General features: G+C 41.0%; 1 protein-coding gene across 2 annotated transcripts in view; it reads right to left on the bottom strand.

Moving 5' to 3' along the window:
- Tax1bp1 (Tax1 binding protein 1) overlaps positions 1–7,746 on the bottom strand; it is a 59,403-nt gene extending 51,657 nt beyond the window's left edge. The window contains exons 1-2 of one of the 2 annotated variants that reach the window (XM_021164764.3): positions 7,611–7,746; positions 7–175 (exon numbers count right to left, since the gene is read on the bottom strand). In XM_021164764.3, the coding sequence (XP_021020423.1) occupies positions 7–168 (162 nt within the window). In that variant the 5' untranslated portion in view covers positions 169–175; positions 7,611–7,746. Of the gene's footprint in view, positions 1–6; positions 176–6,848; positions 7,317–7,610 lie in introns of those variants that run through there. The other variant, XM_021164765.3, reaches the window with a different exon arrangement.
- Positions 7,747–18,257: the final 10,511 nt, after the last annotated feature.

Genomic DNA, 18,257 nt, shown 5'->3' on the forward strand with positions numbered 1-18,257 from the left:
TCTTACCTTGAATATACCAACCCAATCTTTGGAGTGTGGATGGATATACGGAGTTAAGGTGTAATGACACTCCAAGTGTGCATTAGGAAGGTAACTTTTAGCCACATTTTGAAAGATGACATGGGCAAAATTGGAAGTCTGCAATGGGACTTCTTGAAAGGATGTCATTGTGAATCTGAAAAGAGTAATTCGTACACGTTAAACACTGTCAAATAAGAATAAACTTATACTTTCAAAACCCATGTAACTTTTAGGATGGGGATACAACTCAGTCAAGCCCTTGTTCCTCATATATGAGGCCCTAGGTTCAATGCAGCACCATACACACACAAACACAATTCTAATTCTAAATATTTATATGCCTTAAACATGAGAAATATTCCTTTAAAATATGACCAAATATAAAAATATAGAAACTATAGCTAGTATGACTCAGGAAGAAACACTTGAGTTTAAAATAAAAAAAAAAAAAAAATGGTAAGCTTTGTCTCAAAACAAAACTCAACTAAATGCAATGCAGCTCTCCAGGAAAGCTAAGCCCTCTATTCTAACCAAAAGCAAACCAGCAGTATTTTAATGGAGGCTCCACCAATATAAACCTGATGACTTCTCTTTAGCAATAGACACTAATTAAAAAAAAAGAAAGATAAATAAATAAGGACAGTTGAATATCTGTATGTTATCAATTACTGCTGAATTAACGCTTTCTTTCTGTATGGAAGCCCTGAACACCATGTTTATGTTCAAGTTCCTCCCTAACTCCCATCTCTCTCTCCAGATTCTAGAGTTTGGATTACCACAGTGACCTGATGCTAACATTTTGTTTACATTTTCGAACCATATTGTAATACCCTGAACCATCACTTCTCAATCCTGGTTTCAAATCAGAATTATTAAGGGCCTTCAAAAGAAAACAATTATGATGATTCTGTGCACATGCACATATAAACACAACTCTCCTAACCCAGTCTCTAAAAATCCCCTTAATCTTGTATGCAGCTGAATAGAAAGCCAGTTATTTAACTCTGAACCCAGGCTCTGCCAGCCTTCCTGGGATTTAAGCATGTAAATTTTCTCACTTGGTCTCTTAAAACAGTTCATCATACTTGTTCCTCTGCCTATATTGATGTTATCCTTTCCTTATAGGTTTAAAATTATCTTTAAAAAAACAAAAAACAAAAAACTACCTTACCTACAAGTATTCATTTACTTTACCTATATACTTGTTTATTAAAAATAAGTAGACATTAACTGAATGCATACACACAAGTGACATCTCATAGACTGAGAAGGTTATATTTAGGGATATATATAATATGCATATATGCATGTATCAACAATTAATGGATAAAGAGGTTACAGATTTGAAAGAGAACAAGAAGGATGGTATAGAGCAGGGTTTGGAGAAAAAAAACAGAAAGGATAAATGGTGTAATAGTCTCATAATCTCAAAATATAAAAGTAATAAATAAATAGTGGGTATTAAAAACAAGAAGAACCAGATGTAAAGGTATTTGCCCTGCAAACTGGCAACCCAAGTTCAATCCCTAGAATCCATGTGGGAATTGCAAGGAGAAAAGCACCTCCTGCAGTTGTCTTCTGACCTCCACAAGTGGCCAGTGGAACCTGCATCCCATATCCACATAAACAATACAAATGTTATAGCACTAATGAGATATATAATGTTGGAAAATACACCATCGATCCAGTAAATGCTCACCTATTTAGTATACAAACACAAGATGAAAGACAGAGATAGACCACAAAAAGCACAGGACTCAAATGGTTCTGTTTTGTTTGTCTGCTTAATTTAGTTGTTTAAAGACTGGGCCCTGCTTTGTAGCTGAGTCTCAGCTTGTCCGTGAGTCTCAGCAATCCTGCCTCAGCCTCTTTTCTGCTGGAAATAGAAGCCTGTGCCAGCTTGGGATAGCTTCAAATAGTTTTCTAATCTGATTCACTTTTGATAAAAAAGGAAAAACAATGATGGAATTTACTCAAAGAAGCAACTACAGAGCATATCACAGACTCAATACAATCATTAATCATACAGCACACACAAAAGTAACTGCCTATAGCACTTGCTTCTAAGTCATTACAGAAGATCCCTGCAACAATGAAGGAAACCAGGACAAAAAATTTGCTAACTAATCTAATTTACTTCACAACTCAATCAAGTTTCTACGTAGAAATCACAGCGGCAGATGCTGCTCATTTGAACAATTATTAAAAAGTTTATTAACTAGGCATAATGCTGCAGGCCTATACCAGTACTCTGGAAGCTGAAGCAAGATTGCCTCAAGACTAGCCATGACTTCATAGTGAGACTAAGAAAATCTAAAGACTAAGAAATAAAAGCCATAACTCAGCTAGGCAGGTGATAACAAACTGTAATCCTACATTTAAGCAGGCTGAAGCAGGAAGATAGTTCAAGGCCAGTCTAGGCTACACAGAGACCCTACCTCAAAAGAAAATGAGGGAGAAACCAACCAACCAGGAGAAAACATGCTTGCTGCAGAACCACTGACTGGATGAGTTCTCCTTGGAAACTTATCCAGGGAGATGAAAACTGCAGTGGGATAGATAGATGGATGCCACTTGAAAGAACAGACAAGTTTTGTAAAAGAAGTCAATCCAGAAGCTAGAGGGGAGGCTCACACTTTAAAATACCATCCAATTCAAGATTTAACAACAAAAAAATATATATATGCTTTATATATGCATGATGTGCATGTCACAAAAGTAAGAATCTGTGTCAAGCCAGGCGTTGTAGCCCACAATTATAATCCTAGTACTAGAAACAAAAGAATCTGGAGTCAATACTCAAGCTAAGCTACACAGAGATTTGAAGGCTAAGCCTAGGCTATGAGGCCTCCACCCTCACCCTCCAGCAAAAAAACCAACAAACAAACAAACAAACAAACAAGGAGACAGTCGAAGACAGGTGGCTTGCTGGGTAAAGTACCTGCTTTTGCAACCATCAAGACCTGAGTTCATATCCCCAGGCACTTACCTATAAGTGCCAAATCTTTGGGAACAAAAACAAGCAGATCCTAGGGATTCACTAGCCAGCTAGTCTAGCTAAATCAGCAAACTCCAGGTTCAATAAGAGACTATCTTCAAAATAAGTAAATGTGGTAGAGAGCCACAGAGAGGAATGCTTAACATCAACCTCTGGCTTACATGCTCACACACACACACACACACACACACACACACACACATACACACAATTTTGGTTTGTTTGGTTTTTTTTTGCTTTTTTTTTTTACTTTTATGAAAATATAGCTTTTAATTTTAAAAAGTTAAAGGAAGAATCACAACTTGAATCATCAGTTTTAAGTTAGAAAAAAAAAACTCTGACTCCCACATAGTAACTCTGCTTCACTCTTCTCAAAGATAATACACTGAAATGATGGGAAAGCTACTAAAAACACTGGCCTTCACTGAGAATGCCACGGTGCATAACCTAGAAGAGAAGCCATGTGCAAAGTCACCTCATCACCATGTGGTAACGCCTGGGACTGACATTCAGAGCAAAGAACAAGTCCTACTCAGCTGGAAAGAGGAAATACGGTCAGGCAACTTCACCGTGCCAGACTCTGCTTCCTAGTCTCTACGGCATTCTACAGAAACCAGTGCCGTAAGTTGGGAAGAGAATTGTAAATTTAAACTTCCCAGTTACTAATTGAAGGGCCTGACATATGTCTAGGAACCAATGTCTGAAATGCTATAGTGAGCCTTTCCTATTATAGCCTCGAGGTTCTAATCCCAGCAGAACCTCTTTATGTGTGTCAGGCAGCATTTCTACTCTCTGGCAGCATTTCTCAACCTAGGAGTCTCAGCTCCTTTCCAGGTCAAATGAACCTTTCACAGGGGTTGCCTAAGATCATTCAAAACCACAGACATTACAATTTATAATAGTGGCAAAATTAGAGTTATGAAATAGCAACAATAATAATTTTATGATGGAGGGTCACAACAACATGAGGAACTGTAATAAAGAGTCTCAGATTAGGAAGACTGAGAACCACTGATCTTTGCACTAAAATCCAATTTTATTATTTCTACAATTCACTAATATCCAAATCAAGATGAATAAGGAGATAGTTGGCATTAGCTAAGTAAATGTCCAAAACTAAGAAGGAAAAAAAAAAGCATTTCTTTCCATGCCATCTTTACTTACACTTGGGCTTTTACTAGCCCCAAAAGGAGCAGCCTCTTGTGGTAGTATTTCTTCCAGGGGCTCCATATGGAACTAAATGACTTTTTCAATTTTAAGTATTTCACCTATCCTACCAATTAAGTTTCAAAAAATCTGGGTGATAAATTACATTATATTTTTTAACTCTCCATCAATTAGCTACAAAACATAACTAAAAAGGCAGTCGGGCATGGTGGTGCACGCCTTTAATCCCAGCACTCGGGAGGCAGAGGCAGGCGGATTTCTGAGTTCAAGGCCAGCCTGGTCTACAAAGTGAGTTCCAGGACAGCAAAGGCTACTCAGAGAAACCCTGTCTCGAAAAACCGTAAGTAAAAAGGCTTAATTTCTACCATTCACTTTAGAAACTCCAGGAGAAGAAAAAACAATGTGTTTGGAGGAAAGGAAGGGGTAGTGAAAAAAATAGCAAAAGTCTTAATTTCATTGCTCCTGTTTCCTTTGTGTGCAATCAGAAATTTCAAAAATAAAGTCAATAAAAGAAAATAAAAAACCAAGCTAGTAACAAAACCCCTGTGTCTAACTTACTTCAATAGAAAACACTGCATGAACACGTTGTGTCCTTGCAAAGTACCATAATTAAGGGTTGACAGCCATTGTTTTTTAAAACCTTCAATTACAAAAATAGAGGCCTATTTCTAGCACTTGGGAAACAGAGGCAGGCAGATCCCTGTGAGTCTGAGGTGGCCTGATCTACACAGTAAGTTCCAGAGCAGCCAAGGCTACATACAGAGCAAGACCCTCCCTCCAAAAAAACAAAAAACAAAGTGTGTGTGTGTGTATGAGTGTGTGTGTGTGTGTGTAAAATGTCTCCAAACTTAAATCCTAAATGACAGAAACATGTGAAGAAGAATAAAAATAGCCTGATGATTCAACAAGTTCCCTTATTTACTCTTCAGTCTTCTGCATAGTTTGTAGAATACCACAGCCTCAGAAAGATATTACCAGCCAACTTTGAGGAGGCAGAAACAAAGACTTGTTAATCTGCACTCCTGAAGCCATCTCCATCTCCACCAGCCTTGATAGTTGGGTATTCCTATATTCTGCCCAGCTGTGGTTTTCTCTTGAGAAAGACTTGCAGTGCAACTCTAATTGAGGCTGGCCTCAAGGTCAAGACACTCCTCCCTGTCTCAGCTCCCAAGGGCTAGAATTCCAGCTGATAAAACATCAGATCCGATTTAACTTACTTTTTGTATCTTTTAAAAGATAAGTTCATTTGTAAAACACTATGTTCTTGGCCCACAAGTATTAGAAGATAGAACTTTGTAATTTCAATTAAGGCTTATTTAGAACAATGTAAACTTTAGAGCTACAAGTGCAGAAAGCCCGAAGTTTACATACTAACAATCATTCCAAAGAAAATACACCAACAAGCTTCACGGATGAAGCAGGGCTTGGTTGAAAACACCTTAACATCAGCACTCAGAAAGTAGGCAGATGCCAGCCTGGTTTCCATGCAGAGCTCCAGGACAGCCAGGGCTACAACACAGTAAGACCCAGCCAATAAATAAGTAAAAATAAAATTTACAGGTAAGGAAATATAAATATATAGTTAGAACTGCATATAAAAACTTAGCATCCGGCTGGCGAGATGGTTCAGCAGGTAAGAGTATTGACTGCTCTTCCGAAGGTTCTGAGTTCAAATCCCAGCAGCCAATCACCCATAATGAGATCTGATGCTCTCTTCTGGTGCATCTGACAGCTACAGTGTACTTATTTATAATAATAAATAAATGTTTGGGCCGGAGCGAGCAGAGGTCCTAAACTCAATACCCAACAACCAGATGAAGGCTCACAACCATCTGTACAGCTACAGTGTGTGTGTGTGTGTGTGTGTGTGTGTGTGTGTTAAAATAAAATAAATAAATCTTTTTTAAAAAACCAACTTAGCATCCTAGGGACTGGAGCGCTGACTCAGTAATTAAGAGCACTTATTGCTCTTACAGAGGACCTAAGTTGGGTTCACAGCACCTACATGGTGGTTCACAACCATTTATTACTCTAGTTCCAGGAGATCTGACATCCTCTTCTAACTTAAGTCAGAATATAATATTTTTTTAAAAACCAGCATCCTTTAAAAGTTACAATTTATAATGCCAAGATGTTATTTTTGTCCTAGAAAAGGTACTCAATGGTTACATTTCACATACATGACTGTGATTCTAAGAGCAAATGGTATGCAGCTAATGTAATAACTTGAAAACAAGTAATACAATACAACTGTATTTGAAATTTAACAAATAACAAGGACGAGGGGGAGGAGGTTAACCAGTCATTCCTAGCATAGTCAAATATATTCTTGCAGAAATCTAAGATAAGTTCAGGGTGTTTGCCTATAAGCCTAACATTCGAAAGGGACATACAGAAATCCAATTTACCCCTGAGAAGAATAGAATGGAGGCGAGTCCTTGGCCTCAGCCTCTTCTCCACACCTAGAGAGTAACTTTGAGATCACATGCCCACTTAATCAGCCCACTTTTAAGGAATGTTATTCAAATAATCACTTTCGAATGTTTTGGAATTGAACACTAAAATTTTAATTATATTTGTTCGTGTCCTAATCATGAATTTTTACCAGTTGGTAGAAAGCAGCATACTTGGCAGATACTTAGCATTAAAATGTCTAACATACCAACATAACGATAAAGCCGAAAATCTATCATAGTCAAACACCACAACGTTTTCCAACAAAACTTTCAGGAACAAATTGTACTTCATATTTCTCAACAGGGAAATACAAGCGAACACCCCAGCTACGTTCTAACAGTACAGTTTTCGGGCGATGAGCGCCAGCCTGAACACGTCTTGCACCTTCCGCCCGGTCCAAAACACCGGGGAGAGTCAGCAGTGGGTGGGGCGAGGGAGGCGGAGTCGTGAAATCAAGTCCAGACGACCACAGAGCGTAGCGATCCTCCCCAAGATTTCTTAAAGCCTTCTCAGGGCAGCAGGGGGGAGGGCTGCTTTCCAAACAGCAAGACTCAACTAATCTCTCAGCCCAGGTGAAACCGGAGATCAGGCCAAGCCAGGTAAACAGCCAAACCGGGCGACACAGGGAGTCCCCGCCTCTTCCTCCAGCGGAGACTCAAACCAAAACAATCCAACGAGTCCTCCCCGGCTCGCCGCGGCCTAGCGCGCCCGCCACCCGTCCCCGGCTTGTTAGACGCCGGGGCCAGCCGCGGCCTAGCACGCCCGCTCCCGCCACGCTTCCCACTCTACGGTCACCCCAAGCCGAAAACACGTCACAATCGCGGCCCGGGGGAAGCTCGTCCTTGGGAAAGAGAGCTTCGTCACCACGGAGACCGTTCCCAAAACTCGCCAGGCCCGGGTTCCAGGGCCGAGACGGAGCGCGAGCGCCGGTTACCTCGAAAGCACGAGGCCCGTCCGCAAACCTTACCCGTCAGGGCCTCCGCCCCGCACGCTACGCCGCGCTCCGGACCTCCGCGGCCACCACCGCTGCCTCTCAGCGTAGACCGGCTACACCTTCTCTAAGCGGAGAGCCGGCGGCACGTCACTTCCGCCCCTGGGAGGCTCGCTTCCGCCTCTGCTCCTGCGCATGCTCCGCGGCGACACGCCCCACTCGCTAGCTGTAAAGAGTCCTTTAGTGGTTTCCCTGACAGCTTTTTCCTCTGTGGCTTTTGGTCAGTGATGTAGTCACCTCAAAACACAGTCCGTTTGAAACAAATTGACTGACTTACCAGCGAAATGGGAAGGATCGCTCAGAGGCCAGGTGACCTGGGTCTTAAATATCGATCTAAGCTAATACATCTGTTTGAATATATAGAGAAGGCCCAAGAACTATCATAGCTATCACGAATTGAACCATCATATTCCCGTGTTGTTATGAAACTAATGACATTTACCGTATCACCAGCGAAGAAAGCATAACATTACATTAAACAGAAAAATAATATACAAAACTCTAATTTCAAGTTCTTTCATTTTCCACACAGTTCAAGTCCACATTGGCCTCCATAAGACAGGTTCTTAATATTTGCTGATTCATTTGTTTCTTATACATTGAAATTTTTTAAGTTGGGTGTCTGTTTGTTTGTTTGTTTGTTTGTTTAAATAGGGATCTCTTCATTCTGGTCCTTCAAAAGGAAAAATTACTGTTGAGAGACATAGGCAGTTGAAGCAAAAGTTAGGTTCAGCATTGTGGGTTTTAAAGAAATATTTATGATTAAGATGGTAGTGCATTCATGAGATAAGTAATATTCCAACACAGGACTATGATGGATTTGAATAAAATGCACTTGCTTCCATGAAGTTCCAATTCAAACTGCACATTTAACAGAGAAAGGTAAGCTATATAAGACAAAAGTAATTTTAGAAATTTAAATTATTTTCACTTCCATATCACGATTAACCAAGTCTTCCTTTTGAGCTATTTCTTCCTATGCTGCTCTAGAAAACAACCACAAGGGAAAGCAGGTCACAAAACCACAATGTTTATAATAATATAATGAAACTGAGATCTTTTGCGTTTCAGACACTTCATTTTAGTGCAACTATAGGGAAAAAATGCCCTGGAGAGAGAGAGAGAGAGAGAGAGAGAGAGAGAGAGAGAGAGAGAGAGGAGAGAAACAGACAGACACCTCAGGGCATTTAACCACAAAGGGGCATCCTGTTGGTCAGGAGACACAGCTACCAAAATGCAGGGCAGGGTTTTAGTTTTTAACTTCATACAGAACTCCTTACTGAGATTACTCAAGATCCCATGATTGGTCTCATGGCTGGCTGTGAGTTAAGACATTCTACTGCTCCAAGGTGAAGACATTCTGTTAATTTTTTAACTAATTGATTTATTCACTTTACATCCCAATATCAGCCCCCTCTCCTCCCAGTCCCCTCTGCAGCTCCACCCCTCACCCCCTCTCCTTCTTCTCTGAGAAAGGGGAGCCCCCCTGGATATCCCACCACCCCTTACCCCCACGCACGCACATCAGTCACTACAGGACTGGACGCATACTCTCTCACTGAGGCCAGACAAGACAGCCCAGTTAGGGGAACTGGATCCACAGACAGGCAACAAATTTGGAGACAGCCCCTACTCCAGTTGTTGGGGGACAGTATGAAGACCAAGCAAGCTGCAGGTCTGACAAACACAGGCAGGGGGCCTAGGTCTAGTCCACGCTCACTCCAGTTGGTGGTTCAGTCTCTGGGAGTCCCAGTGGTCCAGGTTAGTTGATGCTGTAGGTTTTCCTGCGGAGTCCCTACGCTCTCATTCTGTTCTCTTTTAAACTTGGGCTTTATTAGGAACACTGTAATCAGGAATTTACAACGAAGCCGTATGAGAGAAGCGGGTGGGGCTTGGGCTGTCTTAGGACCGCTATCCCAGTTCCACTGCCCATGTCTACCATCCACCTCACTCAATATTCTTATGCTCTTGCACTTGATCCTAGAATTTCAAAAGATTTGTTGTATTAGTTCTAACCTCCTCATTTTACAATTGGAAAACATTATGCAATCCATTTCTGCCCAAATTCCTTCTCAGGAGAGGTAAGCAATATCTACCCATCCTTACAAGGTCCCAAACTGAAACAGACAAATGGGTGTGATTCTGCCAAAGTTCACTCTGGGAAACCAATGAGCTTATTGAACTAACTTAAGGAGCACAGGTGAGGGATTACCTATGGGATGTGAGTGCTCCTCCCACAAAAGGCTGCACCTGGAAGCCTCTGCTCAGCTGGGATGATACCTTCCCCTAGTGGCATAGATGGAGCCTCCATCTCCTCCCAGCTTCTCCTAGTCTTTCTCAGCCTGTATACACTAGCCCAGTGTGTCTCAGCCCATGGGACCCCTTTGAGGGGGGGGTCACATATCAGATACCCTGAATATGAGATATTTATATTACAATTCACAACAGTAGTAAAATTACAGTTATAAAGTAGGAACCAAATTTTATGGTTGGTTGGGGGGTCACTACACTATGTGGAACTATATCAAAGGGTCACAGCGTTAGGAAGGTTGAGATCCACTGCTTCTAGCCCTTTGTGCAATTAAAGCAGAGCTGCATGCAATGGGTGGGGGTGTGTAGCGGGGTTCTCAAGTGAGGGTCTTCCAACCCCTCCATGAGTTGAAGTGGTCAACAAACCCAACTGGGATAATCCTTTTGCAAGAGGCACAGCTAAACTCCCCAAGATTGTTTGGCTTAGAAAAATATCTGGACACAGGATTTTGAGACTACTGGTGAGTGGAACACAGCTTCTGCTCCAGTCCAATCACGCGGGACCTGAGACTGCTCTGGTTGGGGAGGCAGAAATCCGGCCTACGTAGGGCCACAAGCCTCTTCCGGTCAGAAAAGCACCGGGGTAGCTAGGGCGCAGGGTCGGCTGACACTCGACAGCTACCCACAACACCCGCCACGGGATCTTAAGACTTCTGGTGAGTGGAACACAGCTTCTGCTCCAAACCAATTGCGCGCAGGACCTGAGCCTGCATTAGTTAGGGAAGCAGAAACCGGCCTGAGTAGGGCCACAGGCCTCATCCCGCCGGACCAACACCGGGATAGCTAGAGCGCAGGGTCGGCTGACACCCGCCAGCTACCCACGACCCCCGCCACAGGATTTTGAGACTGCTGGTGAGTGGAACACAGCTTCTGCTCCAATCTTTAAACAGTGACAACGACAACAACTAACCCCAGAGATTACCAGATGGCGAAAGGTAAACGTAATAATCTTACTAACAGAAACCAAGACCACTCACCATCATCAGAACCCAGCACTCCCACTTCGCCCAGTCCAGGGCAACCCAACACACCGGAAAAGCTAGACACGGATCTAAAAGCATATCTCCTAATGATGGTAGAGGACTTCAAGAAGGACTTTAATAACACACTTAAAGAAATACAGGAGAACACTGCTAAACAGGTAGAAGACATTAAAGAGGAAGCACAAAAATCCCTTAAAGAATTGCGGGAGAACACTGCTAAAGAGTTACAAATCCTTAAAGAAAAACAGGATAACATAATCAAACAGGTAGAAGTCCTTAATGAAAAACAGGAAAACACATCCAAACAGATGATGGAAATGAACAAAACCATACTAGACCTAAAAAGGGAAGTAGACACAATAAAGAAAACCCAAAATGAGGCAACACTGGAGATAGAAACCCTAGGAAAGAAATCTGGAACCATAGATACCAGCATCAGCAACAGAATACAAGAGATGGAAGAGAGAATCTCAGGTGCAGAAGATTCCATAGAGAACATCGGCACAACAATCAAGGAAAATGTAAAATGCAAAAAGATCCTAACTCAAAACATCCAAGAAATACAGGACACGATGAGAAGACCAAACCTACGGATAATAGGAGTGGATGAGAATGAAGATTTTCAACTCAAAGGACCAGCAAACATCTTCAACAAAATTATAGAAGAAAACTTCCCAAATCTAAAGAAAGAGATGCTCATGAACATACAAGAAGCCTACAGAACTCCAAATAGACTGGACCAGAAAAGAAATACCTCCCGACACATAATAATCAGAACAACAAATGCTCTAAATAAAGATAGAATACTAAAAGCAGTAAGAGAAAAAGGCCAAGTAACATATAAAGGCAAGCCTATCAGAATTACACCAGATTTTTCACCAGAGACTATGAAAGCCAGAAGATCCTGGACGGATGTTATACAGACACTAAAAGAACACAAATTCCAGCCCAGGCTACTATACCCAGCCAAACTCTCAATTAACATAGATGGAGAAACCAAAGTATTCCACGACAAAACCAAATTCACACATTATCTCTCCACGAGTCCAGCCCTTCAAAGGATAATAACAGAAAAAAACCAATACAAGGACAGGAACCACGCCCTAGAAACAACAAGAAGGTAATCCCTCAACAAACCTAAAAGAAGACAGCCACAAGAACAGAATGCCAACTTTAACAACAAAAATAACAGGAAACAACAATTACTTTTCCTTAATATCTCTTAATATCAATGGACTCAACTCCCCGATAAAAAGACATAGACTAACAAACTGGCTACACAAACAAGACCCAACATTTTGCTGCTTACAGGAAACTCATCTCAGAGAAAAAGATAGACACTACCTCAAAATGAAAGGCTGGAAAACAATTTTCCAAGCAAATGGTCTGAAGAAACAAGCTGGAGTAGCCATTCTAATATCTGATAAGATTGACTTCCAACCCAAAGTCATTAAAAAAGACAGGGAGGGACACTTCATACTCATCAAAGGTAAAATCCTCCAAGAGGAACTATCAATCCTGAATATCTATGCTCCAAATACAAAGGCAGCCACATTCATTAAAGAAACTTTAGTAATTCTCAAAGCACACATTGCACCTCATACAATAATAGTGGGAGACTTCAACACACCACTTTCACCAATGGACAGATCATGGAAACAGAAACTAAACAGGGACACAGAGAAACTAACAGAAATTATGAATCAAATGGATCTGGCAGATATCTACAGAACATTCTATCCTAAAACAAAAGGATATACCTTAGTCTCAGCACCTCATGGTACCTTCTCCAAAATTGACCACATAATTGGTCACAAAACAGGCCTCAACAGATACAAAAATATTGAAATTGTCCCATGCATCCTATCAGATCACCATGGACTAAGGCTGATCTTCAATAACAAAATAAATAATAGAAAGCCAACCTTCACGTGGAAACTGAACAACACTCTTCTCAATGATACCTTGGTCAATAAGGAATAAAGAAAGAAATTAAGGACTTTTTAGAGTTCAATGAAAATGAAGCCACAACATACCCAAACTTATGGGACGCAATGAAAGCATTTCTAAGAGGAAAACTCATAGCTCTGAGTGCCTCCAAAAGGAAACTAGAGAGAGCACACATTAGCAGCTTGACAACATACCTAAAAGCACTAGAACAAAAGGAAGCAAATTCACCCAAGAGGAGTAGACGGCAGGAAATAATCAAACTCAGGGGCGAAATCAACCAAGTGGAAACAAGAAGAACTATTCAAAGAATCAACCAATCAAGGAGCTGGTTCTTTGAGAAAATCAACAAGATAGATAAACCCTTAGCCAGACTCACTAGAGGGCACAGGGAAAGCATCCTAATTAACAAAATCAGAAATGAAAAAGGAGACATAACAACAGATCCTGAAGACATCCAAAACACCATCAGATCCTTCTACCAAAGGCTATACTCAACAAAACTGGAGAACCTGGATGAAATGGAGAAGTTCCTAGACAGATACCAGGTACCAAAGTTGAATAAAGATCAGGTTAATGATCTAAACAGCCCTATATCCCCCAAAGAAATAGAAGCAGTCATTAATAGCCTCCCAACTAAAAAAAGCCCAGGACCAGATGGGTTTAGTGCAGAGTTCTATCAGACCTTCAAAGAAGATCTAATCCCAGTTCTTCAAAAACTATTCAGCAAAATAGATATAGAAGGTACTCTACCCAACTCATTCTATGAAGCCACAATTACTCTGATACCTAAACCACAAAAAGACCCAACAAAGATAGAAAACTTCAGACCAATATCCCTTATGAATATTGATGCAAAAATCCTCAATAAAGTTCCTGCTAACCGAATCCAAGAACACATCAAAACAATCATCCATCCTGACCAAGTAGGTTTCATCCCAGGGATGCAGGGATGGTTCAATATACGGAAATCCATCAACGTAATCCAGTATATAAACAAACTCAAAGACAAAAACCACATGGTCATCTCGTTAGATGCGGAAAAAGCATTTGACAAGATCCAACACCCATTCATGATAAAAGTCTTGGAAAGATCAGGAATTCAAGGCCCATACCTAAACAGGATAAAAGCAATCTACAGCAAACCAGTAGCCAACATCAAAGTAAATGGTGAGAAGCTTGAAGCAATCCCTCTAAAATCAGGGACTAGACAAGGCTGTCCACTTTCTCCATACCTATTCAACATTGTACTTGAAGTCCTAGCCAGAGCAATTCGACAACAAAAGGAGATCAAAGGGATACAAATTGGAAAAGATGAAGTCAAAATATCACTCTTTGCAGATGATATGATAGTATATATAAGTGACCCTAAAAATTCCACCAGAGAACTCCTAAGCCTGATAAACAGCTTCGGGGAAGTAGCTGGATATAAAATTAACTCAAACAAATCAATGGCCTTTCTCTACACAAAGAATAAACAGGCTGAGAAAGAAATTAGGGAAACAACACCCTTCTCAATAGTCACAAATAATATAAAATATCTTGGCGTGACTCTAACTAAGGAAGTGAAAGATCTGTATAATAAAAACTTCAAGTCTCTGAAGAAAGAAATTATAGAAGATCTCAGAAGATGGAAAAATCTCCCATGCTCATGGATTGGCAGGATCAACATTGTAAAAATGGCTATCTTGCCAAAAGCAATCTACAGATTCAATGCAATCCCCATCAAAATTCCAAATGAATTCTTCAACGAATTAGAAAGTGCAATCTGCAAATTCATCTGGAATAACAAAAAACCTAGGATAGCAAAAACTCTTCTCAAGGATAAAAGAACCTCTGGTGGAATCACCATGCCGGACCTAAAGCTTTACTACAGAGTAATTGTGATAAAAACTGCATGGTACTGGTATAGTGACAGACAAATAGACCAATGGAATAGAATTGAAGACCCAGAAATGAACCCACACACCTACGGTCACTTGATCTTCGACAAGGGAGCTAAAAACATCCAGTGGAAGAAAGACAGCATTTTCAACAAATGGTGCTGGCACAACTGGTTGTTAACATGTAGAAGAATGCGAATCGATCCATTCCTATCTCCTTGTACTAAGGTCAAGTCTAAGTGGATCAAGGAACTACACATAAAACCAGAGACACTGAAACTTATAGAGGAGAAAGTGGGGAAAAGCCTTGAAGATATGGGCACAGGGGAAAAATTCCTGAATAGAACAGTAATGGCTTGTGCTGTAAGATCGAGAATTGACAAGTGGGACCTCATGAAACTGCAAAGCTTCTGCAAGGCTAAAGACACCATCAATAAGACAAAAAAACCACCAACAGATTGGGAAAGGATCTTCACCTATCCTAAATCAGATAAGGGACTAATATCCAATATATATAAAGAACTCAAGAAGGTGGACTCCAGAAAGTCAAATAACCCCATTAAAAAATGGGGCTCAGAACTGAACAAAGAACTCTCACCTGAGGAATACCGAATGGCAGAGAAGCACCTGAAAAAATGTTCAACATCCTTAATCATCAGGGAAATGCAAATCAAAACAACCCTGAGATTCCACCTCACACCAGTCAGAATGGCTAAGATCAAAAATTCAGGTGACAGCAGATGCTGGCGAGGATGTGGAGAAAGAGGAACACTCCTCCATTGTTGGTGGGATTGCAAGCTTGTACAACCACTCTGGAAATCAGTCTGGTGGTTCCTCAGAAAATTGGACATAGTACTACCAGAGGATCCAGCAATACCTCTCCTGGGCATATATCCAGAAGATGTCCCAACCGGTAAAAAGGACACATGCTCCACTATGTTCATAGCAGCCCTATTTATAATAGCCAGAAGCTGGAAAGAACCCAGATGTCCCTCAACAGAGGAATGGATACAGAAATTATGGTACATTTACACAATGGAGTACTACTCAGCTATTAAAAAGAATGAATTTATGAAATTCCTAGCCAAATGGATGGACCGGAGGGCATCATCTTGAGTGAGGTAACACAATCACAAAAGAACTCACACAATATGTATTCACTGATAAGTGGATATTAGCCCAAAACTTAGGATACCCAAGATATGAGATACAATTTGCTAAACGCATGAAACTCAAGAAGAATGAAGACCAAAGTGTGGACACTGTGCCCCTTCTTAGAATTGGGAACAAAATACCCAGGGAAGGAGTTACAGAGACAAAGTTCGTAGCTGTGATGAAAGGATGGACCATTTAGAGACTGCCGTATCCAGGGATCCATCCAATAAGCAGCTTCTAAACGCTGACACCATTGCATACACTAGCAAGATTTTGCTGAAAGGACCCAAATATAGCTGTCTCTTGTGAGACAATGCCGGGGCCTAGCAAACACAGGAGTGGATGTTCACAGTCAGCTATTGGATGTATCACAGGGCTCCCAATGGAGAAGCTAGAGAAAGTACCCAAGGAGCTAAAGGGATCTGCAACCCTATTGTTGGAACAACATGATGTACTAACCAGAACCCCGGAGCTCTTGTCTCTAGCTGCATATGTATCGAAAGATGGCCTAGTCGGCCATCACTGGAAAGAGAGGCCCATTGGACTTGCAAACTTTATATGCCCCAATATAGGGGAATGCCAGGGCCAAAAGAATGGGAATGGGTGGGTAGGGAAGTGGGGGGCGCTATGGGGGACTTTTGGGATAGCATTGGAAATGTAATTGAGGAAAATATGTAATAAAAATATTAAAAATTAAAAAAAATATCTGAGTAAGCAATAGCATTAGAGCCTGCAACCTAGTGTCAGTGGTGAGATATTGGCAGGCTTAAATCTTGAAAATGGACTTCTTCCACATAATTAGCAGTTTGTAAAACCAGGATTCAAAATTTCAGGCCTTTAAAAGAATGGGATCTAGGGCTGGCTGGGAGTATAGCTCAGTTGGTATAATGATTGTCTAGAATTGCCCAGAATAAACAGGGTATGGTGGTGCATGCCTCTAATCCCAACACTCTGGAGGAGACAGGGCAAAAGGATCAGAATTTTAAAGTCATCCTCAGCTACATAGTGAGATTAAGGCTAGCCTGGTCTATATGTGATAGGAGTAATATCTCACTTTGGGCAGAGAGATGATATTCTGAACTGTAGAAAGATCATAAGACTACTGTGTAGTCCAAGCTTTCTGCTAAAGAACAATGATGTCTGCTGGGCAGCAGTGGCACACGCCTTTAATCCCAGCACTTGGCAGGCAGAGGCAGGTGGATTTCTGAGTTCAAGGCCAGCCTGGTCTACGGAGTGATTTCCAGGACAGCCAGGGCTATACAGAGAAATCCTATCTTGAAAAAAACCAAAGGAAATAAGAAAGAAAGAAAGAAAGAAAGAAAGAAAGAAAGAAAGAAAGAAAGAAAGAAAGAAAGAAAGAGAACAAAGACTTCTCTCACCCCCTTCCAATGGGCTGTCAGTCATCTGACCAGGATACCTCAGAAAAGCTCAGCAGGTTAAGAGAGCTTGCCACTCTTGTAGAAGATGGGAGTTCTGTTCCCAGCACCCACCACATCCTGTAGCTCAAAGAGAACTGTGGTCCTCGAGAAATGTGAGCACAGAAAGGAGTAAGGTTTATAAGCATGCTTTTATAGAAGGCACCTTTTCCTTCACACTGATAGTTATACATACCAGTTAAAATACATATATACTAGTTAGAAAAAATCTGAATTGTAAGTCAGCTCAGGTAATGGAATCAGAGAAACTGGGCTGGTGAGATGGCTCAGCCGCTAAGAGCACACTGACTGCTCTTCTGAAGGTCCTGAGTTCAAATCCCAGCAACCACATGGTGGCTCACAACCACTCGTAATGAGATCTGACACCCTCTTCTGGTGTGTCTGAAGACAGCTACAGTGTATTTATGTCTAATAATAAATAAATAAATCTTTGGGCCTGAGTGAGCAGAGTTGACCAGGAGCAAGCAGGACCGATTGGAGTGAGCAGAGGTCCTAAAAATTCAATTTCCAACAACCACATGAAGGCTCACAACCATCTGTACAGCTACAAGGTACTAAAAAATAAATAAAATAAAAAGAAAGAAAGAAAGAAAGAAAGAAGGAAAGAAAGAAAAAGAAATCAGAAAAACAATGCTCTAACACAAACCATAGTGAAACATGAATTTTCGGCAGGTATTTTTATTTCTTATTTGTAATAGTTTCTTGGGGTTTTGGATCACATTTTTTCCATGAAGATATTTATTTGGATTTTCACCTTGCTTCATTACTTATAATAATGGTTCCTTGGGTTTCTAGACTGTATTTCTCCCCCCAAAATAAATGCATATCCTCTTGATACTTAAATGGACTTTTAAGACAGTCTGTAAGAAGTGAAATACAGAATATCTGCCAGGTGGATCTCAGAATGTT

Source organism: Mus caroli, unplaced genomic scaffold (genome assembly GCF_978045245.1).
Source record: "Mus caroli unplaced genomic scaffold, Mus_caroli_1 scaffold_7, whole genome shotgun sequence".
NCBI classification, from domain to species: domain Eukaryota; kingdom Metazoa; phylum Chordata; class Mammalia; order Rodentia; family Muridae; genus Mus; species Mus caroli.